This window comes from Capsicum annuum, chromosome 4, assembly GCF_002878395.1.
Source record: "Capsicum annuum cultivar UCD-10X-F1 chromosome 4, UCD10Xv1.1, whole genome shotgun sequence".
Classification (NCBI taxonomy): Eukaryota; Viridiplantae; Streptophyta; class Magnoliopsida; order Solanales; family Solanaceae; genus Capsicum; species Capsicum annuum.
Window position 1 is genome coordinate 197,735,098 of NC_061114.1, and position 26,106 is coordinate 197,761,203.

Sequence of the window (26,106 nt, forward strand, 5' to 3'; positions counted from 1 at the left end):
AAAAGATATCTACTAATTTAAATAAGATTAATTTATGAAAAAGGAATCTACTGCTTTAAATAAGAGCAATTTATGAAAAAGAAATTTATTAGTCCTTATTTATTTGAGTAACAGAATATGTATTTTAGTAGCAACACTTTTATAAAATACAAAATACAAGTTGCAATTTCAGATAATTATGAAACAATTGTTATGAAATCAAATTATGAGCTTAAGTTTGCTATTTATAAAATTTTCCCATAAAAGTTAAGTGTTCGATCTAAAAAATTACTCCTATTAAAGGAAGGATTTAATAGAGTTTTCCTTCTCTAACAATCTCAAAAAATAAATGAATTATACATTGACTCACTCAAAAGAAAATTACAGATAACTTTCTGTAACAACACGGGAGAGCCTAATCCAAAAGGCTAGCCTAATAGGTGGGGAACCTATTTGGCTTATAATCCCCATAATATTTCTCTATTTTTTCAATGTGGGACAATTGGTTCATAATAATATATTGCCTCCGCTTGAGAACCAATGACCTCATTGGTCACGGCTGACACCCTTCTTAGGTCCAGGCCACCACTCCTGGCGCACAGGCCACTACTTCAAGTTGTGGCTCTACGCGTGAATCGATCCTTGTTGGTCACAGATGGCACCCCTCTTGGGTCAAGGCCACCACTACTGGCACACAAGCCACCACTACGAGTCACGGCCCAGCGTTCTGCTCCCCACACATGGATCGATCCTCGTTGGTTACAACTGGCACCCCTCTTGGGTCCAAGCTACCACTCTTAGCGGGCAGACCACCACTCTGAGTTACGACCCAACGCGTGGGACTCTCAATGAAAGCACCAATGTTATAAACCAAACGGGAGAGCCCAACCCAAAAACTAGCCTAATAGATGGGAGAACCCATTTGGCTTATAATCCCCTTAGCATTTCTCTATTTTTCTAATGTGGGACAATTGGTTCATAACAATATCTCAAGTTGAAATTTCAAAAGAACTAAAAATATTAGGTGGTTTCTTCCGTTTATTGTTGTTTTGATAAATAACGTTATCTGGTACCTGTTATTGGTGGAAGATGGTAGTCTGATAGATGTCCTTAGAAGTTAGTCTACCTACTCGCAAACTAGCCCGAACACAATGATTAAACCAAAACAAATTGAAGTCCAAGTCAATTATCTTTACATACATGTTTTCATTTTTCACTTATGAAATTTTAGCTACTAAATAAGAAGAATTCAGCAGCAGGGTTGACTTTCTTGCAAAATTGACAATACCGAAAAGATATGTTCCAAAATTTTGAAAGGTTAAAAACCAGACACATTATAGGAAACAGCTTGACTATTTTAAATGATGATTAATTAATAATAATGGTGACAATAGTTGTTTTGAAGTTTTCTACGACAATATTGTCATCTTCTTTTCTTTTGGTAGCTTCACCTCTATAAATACATTAAATTCTTTAACACATTTTCATCTCATATTGTTTATTTGCACCAAAAAAAAAAATAAAAAAATGAGGTTGAAAGTGGAGATTTTCATTCAACAAATTGTAGGATTTCTTTTTCTAGTTGGCCTTTTACCTGTCCATGCTTTTGTTCATCAACATCGATTTGTCGTAAGTATATACCCCCTGTAACTTTTTATTGGTTGTTTTACTTTAATTGAAACCAAATGATAAAAGTGGTTAGAAAGGGAAAAATGTTTTGCACCCTTCAATGACGTACTAATATTTTCCACGATGAGGAAACATTTCAATCAAATTATGAAGTAATAAATAATACTATATATTATAATTAAGAATAACTAACATTTTATGTCATATCAAACACATAACTCCATAATGTTCCATGCAGATCAAAGAAGCACCATACTCAAAGCTTTGCAGCTCGAAGAACATTTTGACTGTTAATGGTCAATTCCCAGGTCCAGTTCTCTATGCTAATACGGGAGATACACTCGTTGTCAATGTCCAAAATGATGGAAGTCAAAATATAACAATCCATTGGTAAACATTCTTATTTAATTGATGCATAATTATGATTAAATTACTGTGTAATCATATCAGCTAAATTTAGCTTACCTGGTTACAGAGAAAATATTTTTATTTATTTAATCATATCGCAATACATACGTTCCCAAGCTCATCATGTATATGTCATCCCTACTCTTTTTCGTGAGACAAGCACAACATAAAAATTCCTTTACATGCCCTGCTGATACCATATTTATGTGTATGATGATTATGAAACTTAAGTATATTTAGATGGCATGAACACACATTTTTAGACCATGGTCCGATGAAATAATGCACTAACTACTTGGAATTTAAAATTTGCAGGCATGGAGTAAAACAACCTAGGTATCCATGGTCAGATGGTCCTGAATTTATTACACAATGCCCAATTCGACCGGGAACAAACTTCAGTCAAAAGATTAGTCTTTCAGACGAGGAAGGAACCCTATGGTGGCATGCTCATAGTGATTGGTCAAGAGCCACTGTTCATGGTGCCCTTGTTATCCGCCCTGCAAATAAAACCAATTATCCTTTCCCTAAACCTGCCGCGGAAGTTCCCATCATATTAGGTATATATAACTTTTTTCATTTTAATTTGTTTGTCATATTAAATTAACTTGTCACGAAACTTAAAAAAATAAAAAAGACTTTTACGATTGTGGTTAATCTTCAAGAAATTGCAGGAGAGTGGTGGAAGAGTGATGTACAAGAGATATTGAATGAGTTACTTGCAAGTGGAGGAGATGCAAATAAATCTGATGCTTTCCTTATAAATGGTCAACCAGGAGATCTATATCCTTGCTCAAAAAATGGTATAGCAAATATTAATATATACTAACTCCTTGACTTTTTTTCTTCATATTTTGTCTAATTGGCTAGAAAAATAATTTATCTGTTAAGATTTTACAAAAGTATTAGATAAAACATTTTATGAAGTAGCATATCATTGGAAGATCTAATTAACTTGTGTACATTAATATTGCAAAAAAATTACATTGACTTCTTGTAACAAACTAGCTAGCAGTCTACTACCAATCCCTTTTTTCAAAAAAATAAAATAAAAATAAAAACTTAATGTGAACGATTCACTTGTACTTATTTTCTAGGTGGCACAGTAATTCTCTTAAGATTATACTTTTCAAAGTCTAACATTAGCAGAATTCAAAAGGAGAAATGAGAAGAGTCATTATATTAATTTACGTATTTATACAATTCAAACTAGTCAATAGAGCGGCATAGTTTTGTGAGTACTATTTAAGAATTATTGATGATCAATTTTTTCTTCTTTTTTCAACAGATACATTCAAGCTAACGGTGGAGAAAGGCAAGACATATATGCTCAGAATGGTGAACGCTGTAATGAACAATATCATGTTTTTCTCCGTTGCAAATCATCAGCTCACTGTAGTAGGAACCGATGGTGCCTATGTTAAACCATTCAAAACTAATTACATCGCAATTTCCCCCGGCGAAACTATCGATGTTTTGCTCGAAGCAAATCAAAACCCTAATCACTATTATATGGCCGCGAGGGCATATAATAGCGCAAATGGAGTTGAATTTGACAGAACAACCACCACCGCTATCATCCAGTACCGTGGAAATTACACACCTTCTACACCAGTCCTTCCAAATCTCCCGAATTTCGATGATACAAATGCCTCGTTTAATTTCACGAGGACGTTCAAAAGCCTAGCTGATAAAAAACACCCTGTGAATGTACCCTTAAACGTGACTACCAATTTATTGTTCACATTTTCAGTCAATACGTTGCCATGCGAAAATGAGTCGTGTGGTGGACCTAACGGGGATCGATTCGCGGCTAGTGTGAACAACATAAGCTTTGTGTTACCTCGTATTGACATATTAGGAGCTTATTACAAGAACATTAACGGGGTTTATAGAGATGAATTTCCTAGTTTTCCACCTTTTAATTTTAATTTTACGAGTGATTCTCTTCCCGTGGAATTGCAACGTCCCGATCGAAGAACGGAGGTCCATGTTCTTGAATATGGGACAAATGTAGAGATTGTTTTGCAAGGAACTAGTTTATTGGGTGGAGTTGATCATCCAATTCACTTGCATGGATATAGTTTTTATGTTGTTGGATCAGGTTTTGGAAATTTTGACAAGGATAAAGATCCTTTGAAGTATAATCTAGTTGATCCTCCTCATCAGAACACTATTGCTATTGTTAGGAACGGATGGGCTGCCATTAGATTTAAAGCTGATAATCCAGGTATATATATTGATCAAATTGCTTTGATTATCTTTCTCTACATTATCATCTATTTGTTACTATTATTGATCTATTTGTCTCTCGTAACTTGTGGATCTTTTAGATAAGGATTTAAAGATTTTTATCGAGCAAATTAAAATTATATGAGAAATACTAGATCATGATTTAAAATGTTATTCTCAATGATTATATTTGCACAACTTTTAAAAACAGAAACAAATTTTAAATAATTGTCTAAAAAAGATATTTACGCAAACTACACCAAAGATTATAGGTGCTGAAATGTGTTGGGTCAATATCGCTAAACAAAGAGTCATAGGCAACATACATCTTACCAAGTTCTAATTTCTTCCTTTTTTTTTTTTATAATTTTTATAATTTATTTAATTGCTAGACAAAAATAAAAATTAAAATATATTTTTTCAGGAAAAAAAGATAGAATTATGGTAAGGTCTTTCCTAGGTCAATTTGGAAAACATTTTAGACGAAATCAGCAACTTTTAAATGGGCTAAATTAGATGATCAAATTTGGTTGAGTCAATAATGGTCAAATCAGACTTAAATGAAAAAGCTAATTTTAAGGAGAGTAGAGTCTATATGACGCCACAACTTTTATCGTCATATCTTTTGCATGTTGATCTAGTCAAAACGACAACATCAAAACGGTGACACGATTATGAGCATACATGGATATATTTTGCAGTTCCAATCAATTTTTTTATATTAAACACGGATTTTTATAAATTTCAAACATAGAATATGACGTATTACACACACATGTGTGTATTTAAATTTTTTATTTAATAATATGCCTTTTCCCCCCTTTTATGGAACAGGAGTATGGTTTATGCATTGTCATTTAGAGCGTCATGTGAGCTGGGGAATGGAAATGGCATTTATCGTGAAAGATGGAAAAGGCTCCCACCAGAAACTTCTTCCTCCCCCTCCTGATATGCCCAAATGTTGAATTTCAATACCTCAAATTTAACTATAACTAATCTATTAAAAACTACTCTAATGAGGGGACAGAAAAAAAAGAATTGCTTATTTTGATTCTATTGATTTGTTATTGTTACTATAACATATTGCTTGGATGTGTCTTTGTTTTTCTTTCATGTAATAAAATTTGTATTTTATATAGCTTATTGAAGGTGTATTAAATATTTATTTTGATCATGGCATAATAATGTAAATCTATTTTTATGTTTGTAGATATATTGTACCGAATTTGACTATTCTTCTTTTACTTTATTGCATTAGATGTTCCTATATCATTGTTCGTGTGTTCCTTTTTCATTTAAGGATTATACTATTGATTATGATTATTGTTTATATTTAATTGATTTTGCATTATTAGTTTGTTTGATTTAGAGAGGAAAACGATAAAAATAACGGTAATTGCAATGAGGTTAAAGTAATTTTTAATAATGGGAAAAGATCAACTACACTCTCATAATATTTAAAATAGTTTATATATACCTTTCAACTTTGATAATATTTTTTTAATCTAAATATACCCTTACCATCATTCTTTAGGTCCAAATATAATTCTTTAATTATATTTTTATGCTAATTTACCTTATCTTTAACTGACAAACATATGACAACTTAAAAATACAAGGAAAAGTTTCATAAGTAGCAAACTTAAACTCATAATTAGGAGTTTCATAACAACTGTTTTATAATTACCTGAAATAACAACTTGTATTTTATTTTATAAAAATGTTGCTACTAAAATATATATACAACAATATTTACTGTCCTTCTATTACTCAAATCAGTTGAGTTAAATAAGAAATAATTATCTCATGTGTTTAAAACAGTAAATTCTTTTTTCATAAATTACTCTTATTTAAAGCAGTAGATTCCTTTTCCATACATTACTTTTATTAAAATTAATATATTCCTTTTCCAAATCAAACTCAAATCTGAAGATAATTATCTTCATAATCTTAAAAAATTCAAAATAAAACATCATTACTGTTTTATGAAACTTCATTACTGTTTTTTTCTCCCTTTCACTCTCTTATATTTGTAACTTTTTTTTCTTGTTAGTTTGTTTTTCCTCTTCTTTTTTTTATCATTTTTATTTTGATTTTTTTCTATTTTTTTCTTTCCACTTTATTTTCTCTCTTCTATTTCTCTTTTTTTCTTTCCTTTTTCGGTTTTTTCTTTATTTTGTTCTTATTTTTTTTCCTTTCTCATAATTTTTTTTCTTTTCCTACTTTCGTTTTCTTCTTATTATTTTTTTCACTTTTATTTTGACTCTTCTATTTCTAGCTTCTATTTATTTTTTATATTTTTTTTATTTTGATTTCTTTTTCTTTTACCATTTTTTCTTTCCATTTTATTTTCTCTCTTCTATTTCTCCTCTTTTTTTTTCCTTTTTTATTTTTTCTTTATTTTTTTCCTTTTCATTTTCTTATTTTTTTTCCTTTCTCAAATTTTTCTTTTTCTTTTCCTATTTTCATTTTCTCCTTCTTTTTACTATTTTTACTTTTTTTGCTTTTATTTTACACTTCTATTTCTAGTTTCTATATATTTCTTTTTCTTTTTTTTTTCTTTTTCACTTTATTTTTTGAATTTTTTATTTTTATTTTTGTCTTTTTTTGTGTATTTTTTTTTTACTATTCTATCTCTAGCTTTTATTTTTAAAAGACAAATATCTATATCACATATACATATTCAGAAATATACAAAATAAATAGATATACAGATCTACATATGTATTTACCGTATAAAACATATATATATATATACCTGCATATGTATTTACAAAACTATATATCTGACTCATATGTATATATACACATATAAGACACAAAATCTCTATAACAAAAATGACAACTATACACATATACATATAGGTAATCAAAATACTGAAAATGTATTGTATGAATGTGAAAAAATACTGAAAATAAGACTATTTTTGAAGTATTGTATATAAATAACAATACATATCTGGGTAAATGTATAAGCAGAAAAAAGATATAATTACATTACAAATAATTAATACATGTGCATTTACGTATATGTATTTGCTAAAAATTCTATGTAAATATATATGTATTTGATTTCAATAAAAAATGTATTTTCATGTGTTATGAAAGATATATGTATAGATCTGCATAAAATACATATACAAAGCTAAAAAAAATGAATGTAGACACGTAATTTTGTTCCTTTCAAGAGTGTGTTTTACCCATTTACCCTCACTTTACCGCAGACCTTTACCCATGTGATTATACCCCCACAAAAATACAAAAAATAACAAAATTTCAATAAATCCATAACAAAATAACACCTCATGCTAACAAATTTAACAAACTCACCCTACCCCTCATATACCCCTGCCCCTTACCCTCACTTCACCACCCCTACCCCTACCCGTAACCCCCCCCTCCCAAATGTTTTTTTCCACTAAAGATAAATATATACACGTACAAGGCAGAGAATAGAGGGGATTCCATGAACACACAGTAAGTAGCCCACATCAAGGGGACTCCTCTAATTTTTTTTATTGAATAGTAGCAGCAACACACACATATACATACACAATTTATTTTTCTTCTTCACAATCAACACAGGCCACACACACAGATTCTCTCTTCTACAAACAAATCACCATAAAGGGAGCTCCACATAGAAATACACGAGATCACCCTCACCAGAATTCACTCACGTCACTCACATATCGGTGCACGCACATACACGGAGAAGCAACTGTGATCAAAAAAGGAAAAAAATAGACGAGGGAGATCAAGAGAAAGAAAAATAGGTGGAGGCTGACTGTTCCAGTGATTTTTCACCAAAAAAAGGTCATTATCACCGGAAGGTCAGATTTCCTTTCCATTTTCAACCTGTTGTAGTTCATCGGAGTTCTGACGAGACAGTAATTATGGATCCCGACCCTAACCCAACTCGAAATAGTTGACTTTACTTATTTCTGCCTAATTCCAGCAATATCTATTTTAAGATGATAGAAATTGGCGATTCGGGGGGTCCAGACTGACGTTGTTTTGGCTTTTTTAAATCTGTCTGGTTGGTCTTTATATATTTGAGTTGGTGTTATTCTTTATTGAGGTTCAAATCGAGGTATTTCGGATGCGGATTCTATAGGGTTTAATCAAAATAATACATCAATTTTGAAAGTGGCGTTGAGGTCCAATTCTATCTTCCCTTATTTATTTTTTACGTGAAAATGAATGATTTGTTGTTTGACATGTTTGAATCTTTGTTTTGTGTTGGTTGATGTTGGTTTTGAATGTGAAAACTTAGATTGGTAGTCAAAGAATTGATTAATTATTTTGAAAATGAATTCGGGGAGCGATTGATTTTGATGAAAGATGAATGTTCGTTATTTTGATTCATTGATGATTATTTAATTTGAAATAAGTATTGATGTTGTTAAACACAATAGTACCATGATGGATTATAATTAATAGGCAAACGGTAAGCTCGGGTAGGCAAATTTAGAACTTGTGGATTGTAGAATGATTGAATTTTTGTGCTTGAGTTTGTTTCATTTTATTGCTTGAAATTGGAAAAATGTATTCATTCAGCTGGGGAATTCCCCGAGATCATTTGTACTTATTCACCGGAGAATGCCCCGAAGTATCTTGTATGTGGATAACGTTCGTGATGAAGGCCCGAGGCGTCGGGTAAAGCATAGTCTAGGATTAGTTTAGAATAGGATTTACATTTCCATATTTTTTTCTGGAATTGTATAATTCGGACTAGACATTATTTTGGTTTTGAATTTTGTTTGATTTGTTTGTTTGCTTGGTTTGTGTATTTTATTTGGTTTATGCATTCTATAGTGTCATGTTAGCCGATATACTTTACGGAGCAACCATGGTCAAACCACGGGTCCGAGAGGTGACTAACACCTTCCCCTCGGTCAACAGAATTCTTTAGCCGGAATCTCTGTTCGCGGATCAATTTTTAAGGAGTCAAATCATTTTGAAAAGGATTTCCAAAGGTGACTTGGCACACTTGATTTATGCCAAGGGGTGATTCTGATTTCAAATGAAAAGAATCTTTTTCGAAACAAATTTCATCTTTCGTCACTTAATAATTAAAACCCTTTTAAACTTAAAATGAATCTTTTTGAAAAAAAAAAGGTGTGACAGTTCTGGCGACTCCGTTACGAAATATTTTCAAAATTCAAGATTATTTTTGGAGTTGTATCAGCTTAGTTTGACATTATGGGTGTATTGACGTTGTTTGTGTTATTGTTTGTATTTGTTTTATCATTGTTGAGTGCCTACTTGCTACGTGTATACAATTTTTCCTCTTATATGTTACTGCTTTATATCTGACATCATTTGCATAACTTGAGTCAATTTTTTCTGCAACAAGTTCTGTAGTACACGTTGAGTACATGACCTCTAGTTGAGTCACCCTTATTTTAGGAGGGGGAGTCGTCGGCTGGTATGGAGTGGGTGGAAAGCTATCGTAGCCACTATCGACCATACACTCCCCCGAACAACCTTATTAGTGGATCCCAACATAGGTCATCCTTTAGGTCATGCTTATTTGTTTCATATTGAGGCCTAGAGGGACCCACTTGGTCCTTTGTAGGAGACTCACCCCTAAAGCATCCATATGTGCTAATTGTTGCATCTTTGAGGGTTATATGATCATTTAATGAACTAATTTGGGGAAAACATGTGCTAGAATTAAAGAAAAGTGTGTAGGCAAGGAAAAGTTCAGAAAAAAAAGAAAAGTGAGTCAAGAAAAAAAAAGAGAGTTTCATAGTTTTTTAGTATTCTTTATGGTTTTTGTTTTTCACAATTCAAAAATTCAAAAAGATTTTTTACCTTTTGCACCCATTTACTCAAAAACCAAAATATCAAAAAGATTTTGCCTTAGTTTCTTTTAGCAAGCATTCATAATTTGAAAATTTCAAAAAAGATTTAATTTTCAATAGGAGTTTTTTATAAAAGAAAAATTCAAGAAAAAGATGGTAGAAGTTTTGTACATTTCATTAAATACTAAAAAGATTTTTCTTTCGTAGTTGTTGGTGTCAGTTTTATGTGAAGTGTCAAATTAAAAAAACCCAAAGAGATTTTATTGACTTTTTTCATCGTCTGTTTTTGGTTGTGTCTCTTAAGTCAAGGTTTAGTTTGTTATTTAATCTATAATTATCCAATCTGGATGAACTACACACACCTGATTCTTCTCTTTCGTGAATGAGATACGTAGGCAGCCCTTCTAGGGTTCGGTGATCTTATTTCAAAAATCCAAAAAGATTTTCTTAACTCTTCATTTAGAGTAGGTGTCATAAACATCTTTAAAAGAAAACCACAAAAAGATTTTTCTTTAATAGTTTCAAGTTTCATTTTCATATGAAATTCAAAATCGAAAACCTAAAAAGATTTTTCTTTGATAATCATAGGTTTCATTTTGTATAGGGAGTTTAAAACTGAAACATTCAAAAAAAAGATTTTCGTCAATTCTTTTGACAATTTGTTAGTTTCTTTTCTTCTCAAAGTTTCAAAAAAGAAAAGAAAAGAAAAAGAGTTTGATCGGTCATATTGTGCCAAAACTTCACGAACTACGCACACTTGATTTTCTTTTTTCGGGAGTGAGATATGTAAGCATCCTTCTTGGGTTCGGTGATCTTTTCAAAAGGAAAAAAAAGTTTTGAAAAAGTGTTGAACTCTAATGCAATTGCTATCTCTTGTCAGTTAGTTTAAGGTGTTGGTTTGTGGCATTTTGGCTGGTCCTCCATATTGCACCAAGTCGAAGAGAAAGTTATGGCCAACAAGGATACCAAGGTTGTTGTCATTAATCAGATAGGGAGTTCGGGGAATGATAATTTAGGATCTAATGAAGAGATTCAAAAATTAAGGAAGCAAATGGTAGAAATGTATCGAGCTTGGGCTAATGGTTGCCGCCTCCTCTATTTCCCACTGATAATCTAGAATATCTTTCTAGCTTGCCTCCAGTGTCACATGCACAGTTTCCTATTTTTGTTGACACGCTACAGCATGCACCAAGATCTACCATGGGGCAACAATATCCTAACACTTTCAATATTCATTTCCTCATTCTTCAACACAAAGCTACCACATACTCGGCCCCACCTGCTGTTCATGCTTTTACGACGCCACCCCTGCCTGAAGCTCCTGCTTTTAATGTCTATCCAACATTTGTGATTTCTCACTCTGCAAGAGACTCTGTATTGAATATTTCTGGTGATCAACATTATGCTCCCGAGCCTACATCTAAGTTGACTGGTCCTTATGGCTACACTCAACCTCCTGAATTTCATCTTAACACTGAAAATCCTATTGTGACAGAAGAACAAGAGGGCGTGACACAAAAATTGAAGATTTTTGAATAATCCATGAGAAACTTGCAGGGGTTCGAGGGTTACAAAAGTGTATCGTATAATTATTTGTGCATGTTCCCAGATGTTAATCTCCTTTTTAGTTTTAAAATACCAAAGTTTGAGAGGTACGTCAGGAAAGGTGACCCGATGGCACATTTGAGGCATTATTGTAACCATCTAAGAGGTGCTGGAGGGAAGAAAGAATTACTCATGGCTTATTTTGGTGAGAGTATTTTGGGTCTAGCTTCGGAATGGGTTGTTGATCAATAAATGTACAAGTGGAATAGTTGGGATGACCTAGCTAATGAATTCGTGCAATAATTCCAATACAATGTGGGGTTAATTACTGATAAGAATCCCCTAACTAACATTAAGAAGAAGAGTATTGAAAGTTTCAGAGAATATGCAATTAGATGGCGTGAACAAGCTGCTAGAGTGAAACCACCAATGAAAGAAATAAAGATAGTGGAGGTGTTTATTTAAGCACAGGGTGAAACATATTATCAACACTTGTTACCTGCATTAGGCAAGCCATTTATTGAGGTCCTCAAAATGGGGGAGATAATAGATGATGGAATTAAGAGTGGCCATATTGTGAGTTTTGTAACATTGAAAACAACTACCCAAACAATTCGAAAGGGTTCAGAAAATGCTAGAGGGAAAAAAATGAGTAAGATATAGCTGCAATTGTAGTTGGACAACAGGCATAATCAAGAAGACCACGTCGTCGTTACCTTCAGGCTCAAACACAAGTTCATGCTCAAGCTCTACAGAATCACTACCAAAATCCATTATATTCAATTTCCCCACCTCCATATCCAGTATACAATTTACAACTGTAACAACCCAAAATCACCTCCTGAGACGTCACACCGTGCTTAGGGCTACAAGTAGCCGCAACCTTTGAGCCTATCACTTTTCATAATAACTCATTCAAGAAGAAATATACAAAACACTTGCATTATTATATCCAATGAAAGGAAATACGAAGGTAATACTCGGTCCAAAAAACCATAATACTGGAAATCTCAACACAACCACAGTTTGATAACTAGTCTGACAAAGACTCTACTACTCCATGAACTCAAGAGCCGTTGGGACAGGTCCCCAACTGACTCAAATTGAACTGAAAGTAATAACATAAACACTCAAATATTGAAATGTCTGAAGATAGGTCCTCGAACCATGAGGACTCACCACTGTAGAAATATAGATGAAGATACTCGGGAATCACTGACGAGACTGGGACTGAGCACCTGAACCTACATTATAACACAATGTAGCACATAGACGTATACGTGGATCAACACTTGAGAATGTACTGAGTATATGGGGGTGTATGCATTTACATAAAACAATATCAATACTCTTTAATCAAATCATACATGCAAATAGGAATGACTCACATGGCTTGAATAAGTCTAAAATGTAAAGCTCATAAATCATGTAGAATGAAGCATGTAACATAAATATCGTGAGTCATTATACTTTGGCTTTAAAATCTATGCTCTCCTATTATTCTCATTACTCATAAGATGAAGGAAGATTTAAACAATACTTTCAACTCATGCATATATCTCATGAAGAGTAAAACTTCTTTATTGCTCAAGAACTTGTAACTCTTTTGAACTCATACACTTGGAACTCGGAATCATATGACTTTGATTTAAAAAATGAGGATGAACTCTTATTAGTAGAGAAAACTACTTCCTTCTTTGGAAAATACTCAAAAGTAATTCGTTCACTTTAGAAAATATCTCATCTCAAAGCTTTAGGGAAAATATTCAATCTCAATGGAAAATACTTTAGTTTAGGGAGGTTCTCTTAACCGACATAAACCATACGAGATACATGGAGTTCAATGTCTTGTCCTCCTAAAGAAGTAACCTCACGTTGGGGAGAGGCATCATACTCTTGCCAAAGAGTATAATCTCAATTTAGTGATCACTTATCTCGGCTTCAGGCCCAATTATCTCGGCCTCAGGTCCAAAATCTCAAACCTACGGTCGCACGTAGTTTTGGGGAAAAAACTGTGGTAGCTTACCAACTCAGTGCTAAATACTACTCTCTTTAGTTTATCTCGCTCATCTCATGCTAATCCACTTTTAAAATAATCTCATGGTTCATAAAAACCCAATAATCAAATCTGTAATCTCAAGTGGTAGAGTGGATTTCAAAACTCTATGACCATTAGGTCAAAACATTTCTCAATAATCTCAAAATACTCAAATCATGGGTGCTTATAGCACAATAGTTCATAAAATTTCAAGTCTCAAGTAGGGCTTAATGACCTATAATTCAATCTCAAGTTAAACTCATCATAATGCATAATAGATAGCATGTAGATTCATAATTCATGTAGAAATCTGGAAGTTACAACAATTTGTCTCAAAATATCAACATACTCATATACTTCAATTCCTAGAACATTGAAGCTCTTAAATTCTCAAGGAATAACAACATAGTGTATAAACCCAGCTTCAATTTCTTAAGAAAACATGTAAAATCATTCTATTACACTCTCAATTCATAGGAAACATCAAAAACTTGCAACCAATAACAATTGGTGAAAAACCTTAATTCAATTTCATGTAAAATCTCATAAGTTGCAGAAAATTGTTGTTTAAATAAGCCTTTGGGCACAGGGATAAAAGGATTACCCATGTTCAAAACCCTACATACCTTGGATTATGAAATTGTATGAACAAGCTTGCTTCAAACTCTTGTTCTTACTCTTGAGAGAGGGTTCTTGCAACACTTGAACTTGGGGAACTCAAATCTCAACTCAATTTGTAGAATCTATGGTGAGTTCTGAGATTTCTTGGAGAAAGTTTTAGATTTGATCTTGAGGAAGAAACCCTAGCTCTCTTATATTTTGGATGATGAATGAAGCCATTTTATTCGTTTGGAATATATCTGGTTGATAAAAGAGTGAAAACGATAGCAAAACCCTTTTTAAAATGAGTTAAAAGTACTGAACGGGGGCTGTGACGGTTGAAGCAATGGTCCATCACTAGTCTGACGGTCCATCAGATCATTCATCGTACGTCGGTCAAAAAAAGAAAACACTACCTTGGTGTAACGGTCAAAGCGATGGTCCGTCGTAGTCTTGACGGTCCATCGGATCATCCATCGTACGTTGGCCAGGATGAGACCACACTGCCTCAGTGGCGATGGTCTCAGCAATGGTTTGTCACAGCCTTAACGGTCCGTCGTCCTGGCCATCGCACTTGGGCTAAGAAAGGGAGTTACTGCCTTGGTTGTGGCGGTCCGAGCGAAAATTCTATATGTTTTAGACACCAATCACTTAGGAAGTCACTTCTCAATCTTTTAGGGCCAGAATTACACTTCACTTGACACGCTATAAGGCTCAAACTACGAGGTAACTTTATGGGGTCTTACAATATCTCTCTCTTAGAAACATTCGTCCTCGAATGTCTCTAGTTAGACTAGGAACACAGAAAAATAGAGTACACATAGCTGAGGCAATATGCTAAACGGCTCAAAATCTCTCTAAACTCTTGAACACCTCAGAAATTGCAAGAACTCATGCAAGAATGAATTTACAGCTGAACTTTAGATTTAGAAGGGCTGAATTAAGGAAGACTAATACCTTCGGATCGATCTAAACTCGCGAAAAAGAGTCGCAGGTACTTGGATCGTATGTCTGCTTCTGACTCTCAAGTAGCGTCCTCAACTGACTGGTTCTGCCACAACACTTTGACCAAGGAAACCTCTTTGTTCTTCAGTCTACGAATTTGAAAATCTAAGATCTCAATGGGAATCTCATCGAATAAAAGACTGTTCTGAATATCAGCACTCTCTGAAGGATCTACCACAATAGAATCACCAATATACTTCTTAAGCATAGAGACATGAAAAATAAGATGAACAGCTGAAAACTCCGCAGGTAACTCAACCTCATAGGCTACTTTCCCAACACAGCTCAAAACTCTATACGGTCCAACATAACAGGGACTAAGCTTTCCCTTTTTACCAAACCTCTTCACCCTTTTCATGGGTGAAATCTTCAAGTATACCAAATCATCCACTTCAAACTCAAGATCTCTTCTCCTCACATCGGCATATGACTTTTGACGACTCTGAACTGTCTTTAACCTCTCTCTAATCAACTTAACTTTCTCCATAGCTTTAAACACTGCATCAGGACCAATCACTGCAGCTTCACCCACTTCAAACCAACCTATGGGTGATCTAAATCTTCTACCATACAAGGCCTCAAATGGTGCCATCTCGATTCTAGCATGGTAACTATTGTTATATGCAAACTCTACTAATGGAAAATGCTCATCCCAACTACCTTTAAAATCAAGAGCACACGCCCTCAATATATCTTCTAGGGTCTGAATGGTCCTCTCAGCCTGACCATCTGTCTGCGGATGAAAAATAAAACTTAAAAGAACTTGGGTACCAAGGCCCTACTGAATCGCTCTCCAAAACTAAGAAATAAATTGAGTACCCCTACCCAAAATGATAGACGAGGGAAATCCTTGCATCCTGGCTAACTCCCAGATATATAATGTAGTATAATCCTCAGCTGTATAAGATGTATGCATGGGCAAGAAGTACGTGGACTTAGTCAGCCTATCTATAACAACCCAAATAGAATCATGATGGCGACGCAAAAGAGGCAACCTGATCACGAAGTCCATATTCACCACCTCCCACTTCCAAGTGGGTATACCAAACTTTTGTATCACACCACCAGGTCTTTGGTGCTTTACCTTAACCTATTAGCACGTTGCGCACTTTGCTTCAAACTCAGCTATATACTTCTTCATACCATTCCACCGATAGATTTCCCGCAAGTCACGGTACATCTTGGTAGTGTCGGGATGAGTAGAATACCACGCCCTATGAGCTTCAGCCATAATCCTCTGCCTCTGATCATCAACATATGAAACATACAATATACCCTGCAATCTCAACCCACCATCTCCCCTTGGCAGAAAACCTTTACCTTTTGGTCCTTAACTGCCTCCTTCAGTCTGACCAAACTAGGATCTCTATCCTACTTCTCCTTCACTTTCGAAACTAAAGAGAATTTAGAACTACTTTGCACCAAAGTACTTCCCTCAGCTGAATCAAGCAACCTAACACCCAATCTAGCTAGAAAATGCACATCATGAGCTAAATCTATCTTACCTTCCTCTATATGAGCAACACTACCCTTAGAAAATCTACTAAGGGCATCCGCCACTACATTGGCCTTGCCCGGGTGATACAACATACTCATGTCATACTCTTTTAACAACTCTAATCACCTCCTCTGCCTAAGATTCAACTCCCTTTGAGTAAACACATACCGCATGCTCTTATGATCAGTAAACACATCAACATGAACACCATAAAGATAGTGTCTCCAGATTTTCAAAGCAAAGACCACAACAGCTAACTCAAGATCATGGGTTGGGTAATTCTTCTCATGTGGCTTTAAATATCTAGAGGCATAGGCTATGAACTTACATCTTTGCATCAACACACAACCCAAACCAATTCTAAAGGCATCACAATACACCACAAAACCATTTGTACCATCAGGTAAAGTCAACACAGGGGCTGAAGTAAGTCGAGTCTTTAACTCCTGAAAACTCTTCTCATAGGAATCTGACCACTGGAACTTAACTTTCTTTTGGGTCAACCGGGTCATGGGAGACTCAATAAAGGAGAAACCTTCAACAAAACGATGGTAGTAGCCTGCTAGACCCAAGAAACTTCTAATGTCCAATGGAGAGATAGGTCTAGGCCAATTTCTTATAGCTTCTATCTTTTGGGGATCAACTCTAATACCTTCGGCTGAAAAAATATGACCTAGAAAGGATACAGACCATAGCCAAAATTCACACTTACTGAATTTAGCGAACAACTGGTGACCTCTAAGAGTTTGCAAGACAATTCTAAGGTGATCTGCATGATCATTCTCACTGCGGGAGTAGACAAGGATGTCATCTATGAAAACTATAACAAACACATCAAGATATTGCTTGAACACTCTATTCATAAGGTCCATAAAAGCTGCTGGGGCATTGGTTATCCCGAAAGACATTACTAGAAACTCAAAGTGACCATAGTGGGTTTGGAAGGCTGTATTTGGAATATCACATTCCCTCACTTTAAGTTGATGATAGCCGGATCTAAGGTCTATCTTGGAGAAATAACTTGCACCTTGCAACTGATTAAACAGGTCATTAATTCTCGAAAGAGGGTACTTATTTTTGACTGTGACCTTGTTAAGCTGACGTTAGTCAATGCATATATACAAAGAACCATCTTTCTTTCGTATGAATAGAATAGGTGCGCCCTAAGAAGAAATACTGGACCTTATGAAACCTTTGTCTAAAAGATCTTTGAGTTGCTCTTTCAACACCTTAAGCTCAGCAGGTGCCATACGGTATGGCAGAATAGAAATAGGATGAGTATCAGAAAGAAGGTCAATCTCGAATTCTATCTCTCTATTAGGAGGTACCCCTGGGTGATTTTCCAAAAAAACATCTGGAAACTCGTTAATAATATCGACTGACTGAATAGTTAGAGCCTCAGACTTAATGTCTTTGACTCTAACTAGGTGATAGATGCAACCCTTGAATATTAGCTTTTTGGCTTTGAGATAGGAGATAAAATGACTCTTGGGAGATACCAAACTCTCGAACCATTCAAAAACTGGCTCATCAGGGAACTGAAACTTGACCACATGGGTACGACAGTCTATAGATGCATAATAAGAATAAAGCCAATCCATACCCAGAATAAGGTCAAAATCCTCCATGTCTAACTCTATTAAATCAACAAGTATGACTCTATGAAGAATAGTAACAGGATAATCTCGATACACTTGTTTAGCAACAACTGACTCCCCTACTGGTGTGGAGACTAAGAAAGGCTTAGGAATCTTTTCGGGACTCATTTTGAAATTCACAGCCACAAGTGGGGTCACATAGGAGAGACTTGATCCGAGTTCCAACAACACATAAACATAAAAAAAAAAGACGTGGAGCATACCAGTAAAAACATCGGGAGAGTCCTCCTGCCCCTGACGGGATGGTAAGGCATAGAATCTATTCTGGCATTTACCGCCAGCAGTGCTAGATGAAGTGCCCTGAACAAGGGCAGGACAAGGGACAAAAGTTGGTGTACTAGTAGTCTGTGCCTGAGGTCGGGTATCTCTGGTCCCCTTCTGAGCATGCGGACAATCTCTAAGTTGTGGCCCTGCTTGCTACAACCAAAACAACCCCTCAAATCTGTGAAACACTCACCGGGATGATCCCTAGCACACTTTACAAAAGGAGAATAATGAGGCCTATTACCAACACTGTTCTGCGACCTAGACATAAAAGATCGGTTCCCTTGGTCCTGCCTGCCTCTAGGTGTGGGAGCACTAACTGATGAAGGCGCTGGAATAGAAGGACGTCTCTGAAACTGAGGGCGGTTTCCTCCATGGAACCTAGGCTGACTATACTCATGCTGCTCAAATCTAGCAATCTTGTTACCCCATACTCTATCTCTCTCTCTAATCTTATCCACCTCTATCTACTTTGCATGCGTCATCAACCTAGACAGATCTATATTCTTATGCAGTATCACAGCCTACACTCTTTTAGCACCAAACCAAAAACACCTGCCACGAACTTGCTCATACTAGCTCGGGCGTCAGAAATCAAATCAGGAGCATACTTGGCCAACTGGTTGAACTTCAAGTAGTACTCCTTAACAGTCATGGAGCCCTACGTCAAGTTCATACACTCCTCAATCTTTACTTCCCTCATCTCAAGCGGAAAGAACTTGTCCATGAATTCATCTTGGAACACCTGCCAAGTCATAGGAACAACATCCTTACCTCAACCCTTCCTCCACAATACAACCCAGTCATAAGCTATGTCCTTCAACCTGTAAAACGCCAACTCAACACTTTCTTGCTCAGAAACATACATCACCTGCATGATCTTTCTCACCTCTTCAAGGTATAATTGTAGGTTTTCACCTGCCTTGGACCTATAAAACCTCTGGTGGGTTCATCTGCATGAATCACGGATCCTAGAAGTAGTTACATCACCTCCCTGCTGATTTACAACTGCGGCCTGGTTATTATTCTGAATATTAGCGGTGACTGCTTGGGCTAACGCCTGAAAGGCCGCTTAAAACTCAGCATGAGACACAGTCTCATTCAAAGGATCAGCAGGTGGGGGTTTCTCATCATCATTTCTACAGGCATTCACTCTTCGGAGAGGAATTTTCTAAAATAAGAGAGCATGAATTATTAGAAGAGAGGGACAACTGTAGGCATGATAGAATCTGAAAGAAAGAAATAACTTTCTCCTAAAAAGTCTTGTAGCCTCTTTCTCATAGATGTGGCACGCTACACACCGATGATCAAGACTCTACTCAACGCGGCTTGTCAAACACCCTAGGACTCCTTTAAAACCTGGCGCTTTGATACCAAGTTTGTAACAACCAAAAATCACCTCCCGAGATATCACACGGTGGTTAGGGCTACAAGTAGCCCCAAGCTAACCCTTTGAGTCTATCACTTCTCAAAATAACTCATTCAAGAAAAAATATACAAAACACTAGCACTGTCATATCAAATAAAGAAAATACGAAGGTAATACTCTATCTAAAAAACCATAATACTGGAAATCTCAACACAACCACAATCTGATAACTAGTTTGACAAAGCCTCTACTACTCCATGAACTCGAGAGCCGTTGGGACAAGTCCCCAACTAACTCAAACTGAACTGAAAGTAATAACATAAAACTCAAATACTAAAATGTATGAAGATATCTCCTCGAACCATGAGGAATCACCATTGTAGAAATATATACGAAGGTACTCGGTAATTATTGACGAGACTAGGATTGAGCAACCGAACCTACATTATAAGACATATAGCACATAGACGTATATGCAGACCAGTACTTGGGAATGTACAAAGTATATGGGGGTGTATGCATTTACATAAAACAATATCAATACTCTTTAATCAAATCATGCATGCAAATAGGTATGACTCACATGGCTTGAATAAGTCTAAAATGTAAATCTCATAAATCATGTAGAATGAAACATGTAACACAAATCTCGTGAGTCATTATACTTTGGCTTTAAAATCTATGCTCTTCTCTTATTCTCATTACTCATAGGATGAAGGAAGCTTTAAACAATACTTTCAACTCATGTATATATCTCATGAAGAGTAAAACTTCTTTATTGCTCAAGGACTTATAACTCTTTTGAACTCAAACACTTGGAACTCAGAATCATATGACTTTGGTTTAAAAACTAATGATCAATTCTTATTAGTAGAGAAAACTACTTCCTTCTTTGGAAAATACTCAAAGCAATTCTTTCACTTTAGAAAACATCTCATCTCAAAGATTTAGGGAAAATATTCAATCTCAATGGAAAATACTTTAGTTTAGGGAGGTTCTCTTAACCGACATAAATCATGCGAGCTACATGGAGTACAACATCTTGTCTTCCTAAGGAAGAAACCTCACGTTGGGAAGAGGCGTCATACTCTTGCCAAGGATTACAACCTCAATTCAGTGATCACTTATCTCGACCTCGGGCTCAATCATCTCAGCCTCAGGCCCAAAATCTTAAACCTATGATGGCATGTAGTTTTGGGGTAAGAAATCATGGTTGCTTACCCAAATCGGTGCTAAATACTACTCCCTTTAGTTTATCTCCCTCATCTCATGGAAATCTACTTTCAAAATAATCTCATGGTTCATAAGAACCCAACATTCAAATCTATAATCTCATGTGGTAGAGTGGATTTCAAAACTCTATGACCATTAGGTCAAAATATTTCTCAATAATCTCAAAATGCTCAAATCATGGGTGTTTATAGCATAATAGTTCATAAAATTTCAAGTCTCAAGTAGGGCTTAATGACCCATAATTCAATCTACAGTTAAAACTTATCATAATCGATAATAGATAGCATATAAATTCATAATTCATGTAGAAATCTGGAAGTTATAGCAATTTGTCTCAAAATATCTACATGCTCATACACTTCAATTTCTAAAACATTGAAACTCTTAAATTCTCGAGGAATAACAACATAGGGTATAAACCCAACTTTAATCTCTTAAGAAAACATGCAAAATCATGCTATTAGACTCTCAATTCATGGGAAACATCAAAATCTTACAACCAATAACAATTGGTGAAAAATCCTAATTCAAATTCATGTAAAATCTCATAAGTTGCAGAAAATTGTAGTTTAAATAATTCTTTGGGCACAAGGGTGAAAGAATTACCCATGTTCAAAACCCTACATACCTTAGATTATGAAATTGGATGAACAGGCTTGCTTCAAACTCTTCTTGTTAATCTTGAGAGAGGGTTCTTGCAACCCTTGAACTTGGAGAACTCAAATCTCAACTCAATTTGTAGAATCTATGGTGAGTTCTGGGATTTCTTGGAGAAGGGGTTTAGATTTGATCTTGAGTGAGAAACCCTAGCTCTCTTGTGTTTTAGATGATGAATGAAGCCAGTTGCTTCATTTGGAATATATTTGGCTGATAAAAGAGTGAAGAAGACCAAAACCCCCTTTTTAAAATGAGTTAAAAATACTGAACGGGGATTTCGACGGTCCACGCGATGGTCCATCACTAGTCTGGCGATTCTTTGGATCAGCCGTTGCACGTCGGTCAGAAAAATAAAACACTACCTTAGTGTAACGGTCGAAGTGATGGTCCATCACAGTCTTGACGGTCCGTCAGATCATCCATCGCATGTTGGCCAGGATTAGACCACACTGCCTCAGTGGCGATGGTCTTAGTGACGGTCCATCGTCCTGGCCGTCGTACTTGGGCCAGGAAAGGGAGTTACTGCCTTGGTTACGATGTTCCAAGCGAAGGTTTGTCGCAAACTCAACGGTCCATCGGATCGTTCGTCGTACCTGGATGGTTCCGACAACTCTCAGTAAAACGACCATAACATCTCACCCCAATACCAAATTTAGATGAAATTGGTATCGTTGGAAAGCTAATTCAATTATCTACATGAAAAAAATTCAAATTTAAGAAAATCTATATGGTTTAAACACCAATCACTTGGGAAGTCACTTTTCAATATTTTAGGACCAGAATTACACTTCACTTGACACGCTCTAAGGCTCGGACTATGAGGGATCTTTGCCGGGTCTTACAACAACTATATGTTCAATACCCTTCTTAATCACAATGGCATGCACTAACTTCTCAGAGTCATCCTCTAACTCCATAAATACACTAAAGTCCTTCGAGGCCAGATTTTTGGTCCAAGTTAAACTATAGAATGAGGCAGAAGTTGAGGGATAACTTCACACTAATTGGAGAGTTGTATGATAGTTTATTCTAGATATTTATATAGTGGTTCATGATTACTTCTCTCCTTGGGTATACCCCTGACCCATATTTAAGAAGTTTTTATCCTAATGTACGATGTGCATATCAATTTGATGTTTAGGGTCACAGTATTGAAGCTTGTCGTACTTTGAAAAGAGAAATTGAAAAGGTGATTCAAGATAAATCAATTATGGAGCAAAACATTGACAGTGAGAAAATTTCTAGTCATACTGATATGCAAATCATTGGCTAAGATGTCAAGCTCAGCAATTGGAAAGTCACTCCTCTCCTTATTAGGAAAGGGTTTGGTAGCTTGTTCATTTTTATTTTTTGCTATCCAAATTATTTCAGGGTTGTAGTTCGGGATCTATCTTGTTTTGGCCCTTTATCATTTATGTTCAAACCCTTCTATCTTTTATTTTAATTAAATAGAGTGTCCCTTTTCCCTTTGTGTTTTAAATATGTGTTGTTTGTTTGTTTTCTTTACATAGTACATTTTATGTTGGTTCTAGTGATATGACATGCTGTTGGTTTAGGTAGAATACTGAGACATTTGGTGACCAAGTCGAAGTTTTCTTTGAAAATTAAGGCAATTATTTTGAGAATCATAAGAATAACTTGATCATCAATTGAAAGGCATGTCTTAATTAGGTCAAACAGTGGATGTGTGATCCTATACCAAGAGAAAAAGAAAGAAAATCAGCTCCACGAAAGCATGGGTTATTCGATATGAGGGTTGTATAACAAAAGTGGAGTTGTATGTTTGACAAGTGTAGAAGAAGAAGTGGCACACATGCCCAGTTGAATTTAGTGTTGTTAAAGTATCACAAATGATCTTAATCTTTCATTTCATATTGCATGATATGTACTTGCATTTTTAAGAATTGATATGACGAAGGCATTTCATCCTACTATCCAAACATTTTATCATCCTTTGCTTATCTCGTTTGAGATTTAGTCCTATTTTCTTTAATACCCTTCTTTTGGAATCAAGATAAGACTCAACAAAGTTCAAAAGAAAAATGTCGAGCAAAAGAACAAAGTCAGAAAAGTTTTAAAAAAGAAGAGAGAAAAAATGTGTCTAAAAAGAATAAAAAGCGAAGAGTATCAAGAAAAATAGAGGTAGAAAAGTTCCAAAGAGAAGTGAGTCAATAAAATAAAAAGAAAAAAAAGAAATCAAAATCAAGCAAAACAAGTCATAGAAACTACGAATGACCTGATTCTCCTCTCTCAAGGGTTAGATACTTAGGCTATCCTACTCCGGGATCGGTCCAACCAAATGAACAATTTAGAATCACCCAGCCAAAACAAACTGGGGCATGAGTTAATCCTCATTGTTTGAGTCGATTTCAAAAGATGTAAGTCCTACCCCACTTTAAGTGTCGTTTGGCCCGTATGCCATTCTTTCTTTCTAAACTTAGCCAAAATCTAAGTTACAACCAAATAAAGACCTTCAAATTAATCTTTAAGAATGTTAAGGCTAAGCATGCAATGGATTTGATGGCACATATTGGGAACAACGTGTTTTTCTGAGCATATGGAATCAGGAGAGAAATAAAAATGAGAGAGTCTTATTGGTAAAAACCCTCACGGGCACCGTAAGGTGATGGTAAGTTGAGAGAAATAAAAATAAGAGTCTTATTAGTAAAAACCCTCACGGGCACCATAAGACGACAGTGAGCTGAGAGAAAGAAAAATGAGAGAGGCTAGTTGGCGAAAACCCTTCAAGGTGTCACTAGCCGAATGAGGTCTTAAATGAAATTAACCTAAGGAAGCCACTGAGTTTCAAGGACATTAACTCAACAACAATTGGTGAAAGTTTGGATGGAAAGATCCGACTTCTTAATCCAAAATGCATGTCATAATCATTAGAGTTGACTGTCACTTTCAGATAAATTTTTCTTTTCTCTGTTTCAATGAGGACATTCATTGTCTGTTCTTTCATCTTTATATTTTTATTTTTGTTTTCTTGAGTCATTTATGCAAATGGAAAATAATTTTTATTATGTCTTTAAGTCAAATCAACGTCAAAGCAAGTGAGAAAAGATTAACTCTCAAGTTTTCTTTGTATGAAACAGGAACACATGTTGCCATCAAATCAAGGATTTCAAAGTCTAAACATCAAAGGCCGTAATTTCTCACTTCTACAAATGCAAGAGGTAATGTTGCTGCACACGTTTGGTAATTAAAACCATGGTAAAACTCATAATCCAATATCTTTAGGAGACGCACTTTCTTGTTTGGGTAATTCAAGAAACATTTGTGAGGAGACACATTTTCTTGAGTAATTCAAGTGGCATTTTTAAGGAGATGCACTTCCTTATTTAGGTAATTCAAGTGACATTTATAAGGAGACACACTTTCTTATTTGGGTAATTCAAGTTGCATTTATAAGGAGACACACTTTCTTGTTTGGATAATTCAAGCGGTATTTATAAGGAAATACACTTCATTGTTTGGTTAATTCAAGCGATATTTGTAAGGAGATGCACTTCCTTGTTTGGGTAATTCAAACGGCATTTGTAAGGAGATACAATTCCTTGTTTGTATAATTCAAGCGGCATTTGTAAGGAGACACACTTCCTTGTTTGAGTAATTCAAGTGATATTTGTAAAGAGACGCACTTCCTTGTTTGTTTAATTCAAGCGACATTTATAAGGAGGCACACTTCCTTGTTTGGGTAATTCAAGTGATATTGATAAGGAGACACACTTTCTTGTTTTGGTAATTCAAGTGGCATTGGTAAGGAGACTCACTTCCTTGATTGGGTAATTTTAATTTTAGTTGTTAGGTAATGTACTTCCTAACTTAAGTCTTGACTCCTAGAATATGTACTTTCTAGATGAGTTATTCCCTTTGATTCCTAGAAGATGTACTTTATGGTCGAGTCAGTCCCCTTGATTCCTAGAAGATGTACTTCCTGGTCGAGTCATTATCCTTGATTCCTAGAAGATATACTTCCTAGTCGAGTCATTCCCCTTGATTCCTAGAAGATGTACTTCCTGGTCGAGTCATTCCCCTTGATTCCTAGAACATGTACTTCCTAGTCGAGTCAGTTCCCTTGATTCCTAAAAGATGTACTTTCTGGTCGAGTCAGTTCCCTTGGTTCCTAGAAGATGTACTTCTTGGTCGAGTCATTTCCCTTGATTCCTAGAAGATGT

The 26,106-nt window shown here is 35.4% G+C and overlaps 1 protein-coding gene across 1 annotated transcript; it reads left to right on the forward strand.

The window, feature by feature from the left end:
• Window positions 1–1,453: 1,453 nt before the first annotated feature.
• Window positions 1,454–5,515, forward strand: LOC107853492 (laccase-14). Its single transcript, XM_016698482.2, has 6 exons — window positions 1,454–1,608; window positions 1,847–1,998; window positions 2,332–2,576; window positions 2,691–2,819; window positions 3,305–4,246; window positions 5,083–5,515. Exons 1-6 carry the CDS (start codon window positions 1,507–1,509, stop codon window positions 5,211–5,213), a joined length of 1,701 nt encoding a protein of 566 aa, XP_016553968.2. The 5' UTR covers window positions 1,454–1,506; the 3' UTR covers window positions 5,214–5,515.
• Window positions 5,516–26,106: the final 20,591 nt, after the last annotated feature.

Excerpts from the sequence above, each read along its gene's own strand:
- LOC107853492 (XM_016698482.2), top strand. The coding sequence starts at position 1,507 with ATGAGGTTGAAAGTGGAGATTTTCATTCAACAAATTGTAGGATTTCTT. Across the intron at positions 1,999-2,331 it reads CAAAATATAACAATCCATTG|GCATGGAGTAAAACAACCTA; the intron begins GTAAACATTCTT and ends TAAAATTTGCAG. Across the intron at positions 2,577-2,690 it reads GGAAGTTCCCATCATATTAG|GAGAGTGGTGGAAGAGTGAT; the intron begins GTATATATAACT and ends AAGAAATTGCAG.